The sequence below is a fragment of the Rhagoletis zephyria genome, unplaced genomic scaffold, assembly GCF_001687245.7.
Source record: "Rhagoletis zephyria isolate East Lansing unplaced genomic scaffold, Rhagoletis_zephyria_1.1 Rzeph_scaffold_04031, whole genome shotgun sequence".
Taxonomy (NCBI): Eukaryota; Metazoa; Arthropoda; class Insecta; order Diptera; family Tephritidae; genus Rhagoletis; species Rhagoletis zephyria.
Genome location: NW_016161114.1, coordinates 1731 through 13531, shown reverse-complemented (window position 1 = coordinate 13531; position 11801 = coordinate 1731). Strand labels below are relative to the sequence as shown.

The following is an 11801-nucleotide window of genomic DNA, read 5'->3' as shown; positions in this document are numbered from 1 at the left end:
GTAATTAAAGATCATGGGCGACAACCAGAAATCGCCGATAATAAGCGACTTGACTTTTCCTTTTCATATGGCCAGACCCCGAGATTAAAAAATAGAATTATTAGTTTTAAATTTTTTTAGTTTTTATTAACATTTCTTAACACAACTTTAACTCAACCCCTGAAGGTCACAGCCTATGTGAAAACTTTCATCGTCTTTCCTGGGCTAACGGCACAAAAGTAATTGACTAAACAGACATTACGGAAAAATTAATTTGAGAAAAACTGGTATGTGGGTCGTTCTTAAAAAACATGACCAATTGGTGTCCCCAGACTTTACTATTTTATATTTTGTTTCTTCAAAAAGAAAATAGAAAAATATCTGCATTTTTATAAATTATTATCGATTCTACGTAACTATATTATAAAAAAAAAATAATTAATTATCTGAAAATAACTTAAAAAATATTTTCAATGTCAAAGGTTTAGCAAAAACCTGTGTCCCGAGCCAATTTATAAAAATTTAATAGTTATTTTCAGTTGAAATAAAATTGAAAAAAAATAATATTTACAATTTTTGTTATTCAGTTTGTGTATATTAATACCATATATAGAAAAGAATGATGAAAAATAATTTTTTTGTATAATTTTTATGAAGAAAATTTGTGTTCCCAGGTTTTGGTCCCCTCTGTTACGTCCACTCATTTTATTGAAAAATGTTTGTTAAACGTTATGACGCGTATATTTCTCTTATGCTTCTCCATCATAACTTAGCTAAAATCAACAAAATGTGTTTTGAACTGTTCAGTCTTGTTTAGTGCGTTGTTGAGTAAGGAACCCAATTGTATGCCGGGTACGTACCCTTATTCAGTGTCAACTCTGTTACTGTTGAAAAACGGTGAGTAAAGTGATTTTTTATTTATTTTATAATTTTTTTATAAATATTTTATGTACATTAATTAAGTGGACAAATAAATTCTCCAAAATTCGAATAAAAAGCTAAAATATGGTATTTTTGAGTTAATTTGTCCCCTCTGTTACCGGTCCACTCTGTGACTTATTAACTCCAAAAACTCCAAAAATTAAAAAAAATACTGCTGGTTATGGATTCCTATTGTTGATACCATCCGTAACCACATGAGGCCAATTATAAACATATTTGGCCAACTTAATTTTTAAAAATTACAAAATTCAGAATGGTCATGTTTTTTAAGAACGACCCATGTACTATATTTATGCATATGTAAGTTCCTTTGGAGTCAAAATGAAATTGATGCATTAAAAAAAAAAAAAACATTTGCATAAAACCTTAGAATTTTGTGGCAAACCCTAAGCACCGAGATTCGATCGGAGACCCCAGAATCTCAGGGTGAAAAATCAAATCTGGCAACCCTATGTACAGTCAAGTTAGGGTTAAAAAATTGGCAATTTTCCAAATTTTAGCATGATAGTCAATTCTTTGTTAATACTGTGCGACTGGTCACTAATATGTATGTTAAATTTGATTTGCGAGACTCGGAAAGAGGTAGCTAATGCCAGTGACTTATTTTTATTTCGAAATAACCATGTGGTCAGGTTTGTCAACCGAAAGAAACCGTCAAACTAAAATTTGGATATCAAATGGTTTGACACACACAAAAGGGTATATATACTGCGATAACAAAAGTTGGTCTTTTATTGTGGTTTTGCAAAATATTTGAAGCAACCCTCGTACAAGCATAATATTTTAGCTTAATGCTTCTAAATGATTCCGCCTAAATGTAGGCAAAAATATACACTTCGTATTTTATGGCTATAGAACACTATGGACAGATTTTGACGCCTATAACTGCTACGTAAACTATTCATAGCTATTTAATAAGAACTTATTGGGCCGCCGGGACGATAAAAAAAACACCTTCCAAATAAATTAGGCTTAGTTTCTGAAATTGCTAACTTAACCACAAAGATGGCTCAAATGGGGTTTGTAAATGTAGAGCTAAAATTGTGAAAATCTTATTCAGTGGCGGCAATGTTAAGGCGCCCTATATGGTCAATCAGTTTGATCAAAATCTCTGCCAATGGATTGAATCAAGCAATATTGACAACTAAGAACCCCATCTATGCTTCAGCCAAGCCTTCAGGTGATAATAGAAGTTTGAAAAACTCATGTGGTTGCGAGTGTGCTGGACCGACCGTCAGTGTAATGGAAAGTCCCTGAGTTGTAGGAATCGTTTCACGCATCTTTTATCCTTTTTCCTATTTTGAACCGTACCAATAACGGTACAAAAATGTAAACGCTTTCACCACATAGCGCTTTCACATTTTATGTTCTTGGCCGTAATTCTTCGAGAACAATTCGTCGTCGCCGCAGTAACTGTCAATTCTCAACGCTATGCCGCACAATGACAAATATCCGGAAAAAATTCTCGCCGCGGCGCTAGGATAACCGTATGAGTGATTTTTTTTTTTAATTTTTCTTAGCTTTTTTTTATTTTCATTATCCTGGTTACATTTTTATCAGAAATTTACTGGTACAACAAGATGCTAAATCCGAGAGTCGTGTCGAATGTAAGTCGTTTTTCGAGAGTCGAATCGTATCGAAAATTTCATGCCATTGCCTAAAATTTCCACTCGACTAAGTATTAAAACGGAAAAACTTGGCAGCCCTGCAAGTTTTCAACCATTCGATGACATAATCGAAAAAATACAATAGCAAAATCGGTAAAAATATCGAAACAAAATCGGAAAAATGTCGATACAAAGTCGAAAAATATCGATAACAAAATCAATAAAATACGATAACAAAATCGATAATATCGATAACAAAATCGAAAAAATATCGATAACAAAATCAAAAAATATCGATAAGAAAATCGATAAAAATATCGATAAATTATCGTATCGAAAATATGTTCATAAATATATCATTAAAATTTCAATTCGATAATGGGCAGGATTACGAATTCATAACGAAGGGAAAATACATTGGAAACGAAGGTTCCGTTTCGTTATGAATTCGTAATCGCCCTTATGATGAAATTAAAGAGAGAGTGATTCTCTTATATTTCCCTTCGAAAATGAGCTGGATTTCACTTCCTCTCTGTTACTATGGTTTTCATTTTTTTTTTCGAACCCTCTAGAAGGTATTTCCAATACACTATGAACCTTGGAAAACTATTATGAGGCAGTCATTGCATAACGGTCATTTTCGAACGTTCGCCAAAATGTTTATAGGGTGGGTACCAAGTACTGAGTATTTTTTGTACTTCGATATGTGTGTGCAAGTATTTGATGGGTAGATATCGAATACAAATTGCAAGTATTTACTTAATTACTAAATTTGTGAATATCAACTGAAAATAAGTCTGTGTTATATATTATGAAAAACGACTTACGACGTGGACGACTGTATTTTGCTGGAGTTATAACTAAAAGAGTGCATAAAAGTGGAGAAAAAAAGTATTAGCGAATTAGAGGAGGATGTGAAGCCAGTCTTGAATCAAAAACAAGAAAACGATTAGCTTTCCCATTAGTTACGTATCCTGTTTAAGCACTTCCCAGTAACACTATTTCAAAATTGGAGGATATTTGAAAGGGCATCTTTCACTTTAGTCTTGCGTTGTTGCGTCGTCGACAGTTTTCCAATGCAGGACTACAATTTCCCAAAAAATCGCCTTTCTCCACCTTATGGACCGTTATATTGTTAACGGTCATTGAACTCAAATTTTTCATTCGAGTACTTTTGAGTATAAGTAGAAGCGAGTATACTTTGAGTATCATCGAATGAAATTTTCGTTTTTTATCTTTGGATACCTGGAAATTACCTGAAAACGAACACGAGGAGAAAATTTAGTGATATTGCTTTCAACGTATTTATAATCATAGTCCAAACTTTAAGTGCTTTCATGAGGAGAGAATGAATAACCCTAGATAAGACTATATGTAGTATATATATGAAATATAATGACATTTTCCGCACAAGCTTTCAATTTGCAATCCTTCTATTTACATATAAATATTGCTTAAAAATAACGTTGATTAGCAATTGCCTTATAAATTTCAAAATATATACATACGTACATATGTATGTATTTTTATAACGATTGCACTCAACTACCTGTGTGTTTTTTTTTGAACTTTTTGAACTCTTTTAATATTTCAGTGTATGCAGTAGTGATAATCGCAAAACAATAAACTCCAGCAAAAGTGCATAAGATTAGGAGATTAAACGAAAATATCAGCATACAATCATATGCACATATGTACATATAGGCCTATGGGCAACACATGGGCATGCATGTCTACATACATACATACATACATACATAAATATGGATATCTACTTGTCCAAGTGCAACATTTATTACCACTTTATACGTGCCGGCGGAACACACGTACACGTAATCCGTAATCCTCAAAGTGTACACGTCGGCAAGCGTATCGAAAGCTCACATCAACGATGTTTAATTGCTACATATGTAAGTACAAATTCACATACGCGCTCCAATACTAGGGTGCCACAATTGGCGCAATCGAGTAAGTTGTTGTGCGAAATGAGCTTTCCCCTTGTGCGCCAAGCATTGGAGCTTTTTTGGCCAGCTGATCGACACAATGAACTTTGTTAAATTCAACGCTGACTTGCGATTTGAATTCAGACCGCAATTTGCTATTCCGGTGGAACAACGTTGATCGTGTAAGTTTATAATAAAAAAATAATATGGACATACATACGTTACAGGTTTTGATATAAAAGCAAGCGGTGTTTACAATTGATCCACACAAAGTTGTACTATAAACTAGTACATACTTACTTACTTACTTACATTGCAAGGCACATCATACGTTGTCCACTTTGTGAACTGTAGCGCGGCAAAAAAAAAATATATATGTATATATTTGAGTGCTTTTGTGTGTGTGTGTGTGTGTGCTTTGTTGCATGTGCAATGTAATAATTTTAATAGAAAGAGTTTAATTTAAATAACGATTAAATTGTGTGACAAATAATAAGTGAACTCTACACATGTGCATAGAATGACAATGGGTTAATTCATGTTACTGTTACATTTCATTTTTTTTATGAGTTTTTTTTTATTTTTTTTGTTGGCTCATTAAAGTACGTAAATACATTTAGCTACAAGTTAAGCACTGCTGCTTGGTACACAAATATGTACGTATTTTTGTATATAAGTTTCATATATTTACAATGTGTTTTTGCACATTTTAGCACTGCGCTGTTTGATAAATATTTATTTAAAATGCATTTAGCTTTGGTTTACTTTGCCCGCCTGAACTTTCGACCCTTAAATACAAATGTGCAATACTATGTGTATTCGTACATATGTATGTATGTACGCCTATGTAAATACATATCCTCGTTTAAAGTACAAAATCGCGTATCGTCGTTCTGCAAAACCGCGTAACTGACATTTTTTGCCAAAAATTGGATTTGCTCACACAAGCACTTTGCGCAAGCCTTATTTATTCGTCCTGAAATATATTAGCCAGAAATGCGATTGCTTTATAAAAAAGAGAACCATCTAGAAAATAATTTATGCAACCTCACATACGCGGTTTTGTACTTTAAACGACAATATGTTGGTTCCTATGCATGTATGTATGTATGTACGCAGGTATAATGAGTTTGACATTACGTGCTCGTAACTTCTTATTTTGTTTTTTTCTATTTCCAAGTGAACTGTGTACTACGAATTCTGTGTCGATTCTAGTTTTTGTGCATAAATTTTAAATGCATATAAACGTTTTTATTATCTTTATTGTACATTTATAATTAAACTATGTAAAAAGGTTTTCGAGAAAATTTAAAATAAAATCCAGTTTGTCAAGATTACTTGAAAAAAAACAAAAACAATTACATACATCCTTATAAAATTTTAAAGCTTTTGACGCTAGCGCGAATCATTTGATGACAAATAAAAATGGACTTTAATTGCCTTTAAGAAAATTGTTTATGGAATTACACTACACAACAAAATCAAACTTTTGTCCAAACTGCAAGGTTTCCGACCAAGGATGCTGGTAGAGGGGACGAAAAACACTTCTTTTATCGACGCTTTGACAGTTTACGTCTGAGTTATATTTTCTTCTTCTTCATATTTGGCGCTGTAACCGCCTAAGCGATTTTGGCCAAGTTCAAAAAAGCACGCCCAGTCGTTCCTCTTCTGTGCCACCTGATGCCAATTGGAAATGCCAAGTGAAGCCAAGTCCTGAGCTGATATTATAAAGCCAACTTCATTATCTGCGGTAGGGTCAATGATTTCATCAGAGCACATCAAAAACCGCCAAACCGTTACACATATAAGCACTTTATAGAAGGATTGGGATTAGGTTTCGAAGGAGGACTTAGCGAAGATGCAAGCGGACATTGAGTAGACTTGAAGGTGAAGCGCCAGTGTAGAGAAACAAAACGCTAAAATAGTAAAAGATCAGAAGAGCGTGGGTCAAGTCATGTAAGAGACGTAAGACAAAAGCAATGGACCAGCCAGAATCTTCAATGTCAAAGCCACATTAGCAAAAGTAGAGTTACACCATTTCCTTCGACCGATATACTCTATTTTCTTGTAAAAGTTCTCTCACTAAATAAGCGCCTTCTCTTTGCAAACCTTTGGCGAGCATTCTTAGGTCCCATTCCATTCATTTTCAAAATAGTATACCTTTTTCTCTTATTGATCATCTCAAACTATTTCAGAGGGGGCAAGTTGCTGTTGTAGCAAAAAGTTTCACAAAAACTCATCAAGCTTATCGAAAAGATAGTTTTTAAAAGGACTAATCAAGGAGAAGAAAAGGAATGAAAACTTGATTGGAGCAAATATTTAGTAAACTAAATTTGTTTTGAATTCATTTTTGATTGTTTTTTAGTTTTATTTTTACTTATTGGATGAAAGTATAATGCGATTTTTTATTTCATTTAATTTTGGATTATGTTATTAAATTTTTTTTTAGTTAGTCTTTATTTTTCATTTGTAACAAAAAAAATTAATTTTTAATTTTTTCCAGCTTAATAGGTAATCTAAATACTGTTATTTCATGGGTAATTAAACCACGCGGGTCCGCTACCTGTTATTAAAGTTTAATATAAGCAATAGAGATTTTAAAATTGATATCACCAGCGTCGTTTACGTTTTGCAGTATTTATTCGCATCTTTGTCATCGCTGACTTATTATTATCATTTACTCATTACACCAAACAGTAAACCGGTCTTCCAAATTAAGCTACAAATTTGGATTGCTTGCTTTATGTACTCAAAATGTATGTTATGAACAAAATGTACGCGTAAAAAGACATAGGTACATACATACATATGTACATGCAAAAAAATTACAATGATTCAAAAGTAGGTACAGTTAATAAAAAACGACACAAAATTCAATTGAGACCCATTCATAACAATAAATGATGCGAGATTCGTAACTGAATATATATGTATGTAGGTAGGTAGATAGGGAGTCATAAAAATCAAAACATCAACGAAATTACAATTCAACATTAGCACACCTTCAGCTTCAATTCAATTACCAACGCTGCACAGTGGGGCAGAACTTGCCTAACGTAAAAACAATAAAATGTATGAGAGGGTTCATTGGCAAAGTGCGAGTAACCTAGAAAACTGGAAAAAGCAGTAGAGAAATAATCGGTAGAGAAGAGTTACAAAAACGAGCTACAGAAGGTGGCGTAAGGGCATTACGCCCGACCATATAACTTTGTCGCTTTTACGGATAGACTATAGAACTCTAACTAAGTAGTTTACTGGCAAGGCACTGTCTACATGCGGCACGCGCATTCAAAGTAGGCATCACTGCTAGCGACGAATGTAGGAAATAGACGTTGGCCAGGAGCCAACGAAACACTGGAGCATCTCCGATACTTATGTCCGGCGCTGTCATTCAAAACTATGCCTACTATGAGTCTAATTAGAGTATTGATCTTCATGTGTGGTCGTATGGGGCCAAGTGACCTATAGATTAACATAATAGAATTCATTTCCTGCAATGGAAAGTCCTCCATGTTTCCGATGTCTTCGCGTAGATCATGACAAGCTGAAGTCCAATATTTTTTTTTAATAAATAATTAAGTTTAGATGTGATATTAATATTTGTGTGTGCTTTTTAAATGAGTAATCAATATTCAAAATTGGTAACGCAAATTCGCGAAGGAGAAGTTTTTGGCCTCTGCCCAGGCCGATAAAAGGCTGTAGTGCCACGCAGAAGCAGAAGAAGATCTAAGAACTGTGCCATGTGTACATGCGATTCAAAGAAGAAAAATCGTGCACATTTTTTTACAATTTCGTACAAACTTTTTTATGTAGGTTAAATGTATTCAATTATTGCTCACGCTCAACTCACTGTACGTCAACATCGCTACAAGCATGCTAGACAAGCCACTTACACCGGCTTAACATGAACAACGCATACAAGTAATCAAATTAAATTACGGACTTAGAGAAAGTTTTATAGAAGTGCGAGCACACGCATATTACGTAGTTAGTCAGCTAAGTTCACGGTAACAACGGTATTTATGTAGATATGTATGTTTAATGCAATTACAGTTAAACTCAAAATGTAGGCCTATGAAAATTTTGTTTTATAATTCCAAACATGCATAAAATTTGGGCTAAAATGTGGTCAATAGAGCGCTGAGGAAAATACAAGCAAAAGAGGAGATGCTAAAGTATTTAACATTTTATACTATACACTTAAATACTAGATATTCAAACAATAAAATCCTTAGTGTTCTTAAAAAAATACTCTTGTCTTTTATGCATTTAGCATTGCAAGCTTTTGGCCAAGCTTCTCCATAATAACAAGGCGATTATTTTCTGCCCCATGGTACTTATAAAAAAAAAACAAAACTGTAATATTCATTGTACGAAGGAGATATACATATATGTATACATATGTTAACACGTTGAAGGTCAAAGGAGGCATTTCAACTTCTTTTTCTTTCGAACTTAAATGCATTTCCTCTTCTGTGCACTTTATCATGGCCTGACCTTGAGAATGAACTCAAAATATTGAAGTTCATGTGCCTCCATATATAGGTCAAGCGCAGACACATACAAGGTTAAACAGTGACTTCAACGTTAACGCAAGTTAGTGTAAAGTTTATTTACAACGCTTTAGCGATCAGGCAGCGAACTTATTTCATTATGACCACATAAAAAAAAAATTGATTTGCAACCTTTTACTTTTCATAAAAAATACAATGTAATAATTTACTCTTCTCCACTCTACTTTTAGCTAAATAACGCGAACCCTGACATCACACTCACAGCAAAACATGTCACTCGATGAGGTAGTTATTAAATTATGATGCTATAAAATCTTAAGTGCTTGCTATCTTATTGATTTTCTGTTTCCTCGTTTTTTTTTATTTTCAGAAATTCAATGCCGCTGCTGAGAAGGTAAAAACCTTTACCAAACGCCCCACCGATGAGGAGTTGCTGCAGTTGTATGCGCTCTTTAAACAGGCCACCGTCGGTGACAACAACACATCCAAGCCAGGTATGCTGGACTTAAAGGGCAAGGCCAAATGGGAATGGTGGAATAAGCAGAAAGGCAAGTCGCAGAATGTCGCCAAACAGGAGTATATCGAATACGTGGAGAAGTTGTCAGCATCGTATCTGTGATCAAGTAGACGGCGCTTGGTTGGTTTTTTTTTTGTTGTAATTTTCTTTTATTTTAATCTAAGTAAACTTTTTCTACAAAATTTTTTAAAAATATAATTAGTCTTAGGCAAGCCTTTTAAAACTTAAGATTCGGCTCAAATTCGGAAAATTTAAAACATCAGCTAATCTTATGGAACTAAATAAATATGAATTTTGTTATTTAGCGGCTTTTTTAAGTTCTTTATAGGCAGCCCAAGTGGAAGTGAAGTCCGTACCCTCAATGACAGCTTATAATTTAGGCTGCTTGCTGTCCCGTTAATTCGCTTTTGTATGCTAGAAACTGACGAATTTAACATTGCGATGTTTTTTTTTAAGTACGACATTTCGCTCGCGTTGGCCCAAAATTGCTCAGCTGTAGGTTTGTATCATTGATTTAATTTAGTTTAAGTGAATTTTTCATATCTCATTATGCAAATGTACTTACTTGTCGATCACCCAGCATTCCCTACCGCACCTTATTATTAGATAGCATCCTATCAGAGCTTGACGATATACATACCATCTCGTATGTCTAATCAGATATTGCAGTTTCCATAAAATCGAAAAATAGAATCAAACTAATTGTGTTTTCGTGCTTTTATTTGACTGATTCGAATCTTTGAAAGGAAAAAGCTCTTATTTTTCGGTTCGACATGCTCGTAACTTTATTTATTAGAAAAATACTTCGATTTCAAAATATTTTACAGGACCATCTTCCTGGCTAAACCGTGAAACATAAACCGCAATAAGTCTCGAAATACGCCCTGTGTCAAATCGAGAAACTTTTAATTTAATATAGCCAGTTGAAGATAAAAAAAAATTATAAAATGTAGAACAATTCATTGAACCCCACGTGGAGAAACAAAAAATTTAGGTACATTGTGGAATCCGTAAATTCGGATATGAGAAACACTGCCTAGACATTTCGAACTTCCACCGGAAATACAGAACGGATGCTTACAGTTTGACAGGCACTGTTTACCACAGTTTGAGTGGTATATGTACATATGTATATTTGGATCGATGACTTGTTATTTCTGTTGATCGTTATGTATGTATGTATATGAAATTTCGTTGAGTACGCTTATTTAATTTCGACATATTTACTAGACTATAGCTGCATTTTTTGTAAAGGAGCGACAAAAGACCGCTCAACTCGGGTAAAATTCATTTTAGCTATTTAAGCAACCCTGTTGGTATCTGGCCTGAAACATTTGCTTAGTTTAACGGGATTTAGACACAAAAACCAATAGAAATGTTTAATTATGCGAGGTATTTTCGTAAAATATATACTTATTTAAAATATAATTCCAACCAGATCGGGTATTTAAACTAAGTTTAAACCACGGCCGTGCGCCGAAAAACTTGCCCTTACAAACTCTACCCTTCCTTCTTTGGGTCCCATAGGAAAATTTCGTAGTCAGCCACAAAAAAAAAGTTGGCAAATTTTCAGCCCTCTATTTTAATTTTTCAGTTCAAGTTCGGGAAAATTTGAATTTTTAATGAAAGTTTATTATAAAAATTTAATGAGCTACAACATGTTTATGTTTTTTTATTTACTTGTTTTTAAGAAAAGTTGCCGAAAAAAATTTTCATTGAAAATTCCTATTTTTGTGAGCGCTAACTAAAAAATGTACATAGGGGGTTGAAATTTTGCTAAACATTTTTTTACAGACAATGAAATATTCATAAAGAATCAAAAGTAAATTGTTGTTTTAATTGACACTACTACTAATAAATAATATAACGTGGAGTAAAAAGAATAAATTTGTACTGTTTTCCTGTAAGCTCAAAATCCCCGCTTATTTTTAAATGTTATTGGTATCCATATCCATGCAGTGCTTTCAAAACTGCTCACTCGAAACCATATCATCAACAACATGTTACTAAACATACATATGTGCATACATACAATACATATCACGCTAAACAAAATCAACAGGTGAGTATGTATAAAAATGCGAACATGTCTGCAACACCATTCCATTTTGCACGAATAAAATTCAAATTCAGCATGAAAGAGAGACCAATAAAGAAAAAAAAAAGCCGGCAAAATTCAACTGTCGAGCGAAATGTGTTGCTCTTCTTCCCTTATTTTATTGTATTTTTTATGAATGAATAGGGACCGCAGCATATACATACTATGTAAATATGTATGTATGTATGCACATAAGTATGT

At 33.6% G+C, this 11801-nt stretch overlaps 1 protein-coding gene across 2 annotated transcripts; it reads left to right on the top strand.

Annotated features, from left to right (window-relative positions):
* Positions 1-4580: 4580 nt before the first annotated feature.
* Positions 4581-9806, top strand: LOC108370142 (acyl-CoA-binding protein homolog). Of its 2 annotated transcripts, none has more exons than XM_017625401.1 (3): positions 4581-4653; positions 9216-9270; positions 9356-9806. In XM_017625401.1, the coding sequence occupies exons 2-3, from the start codon at positions 9256-9258 to the stop codon at positions 9602-9604; spliced, it is 264 nt and encodes an 87-aa protein (XP_017480890.1). In that variant the 5' UTR covers positions 4581-4653; positions 9216-9255; the 3' UTR covers positions 9605-9806. The 2 variants fall into 2 exon arrangements, with proteins under 2 accessions (XP_017480890.1, XP_017480891.1); XM_017625402.1 differs by lacking the exon at positions 4581-4653 and adding an exon at positions 5055-5127.
* Positions 9807-11801: the final 1995 nt, after the last annotated feature.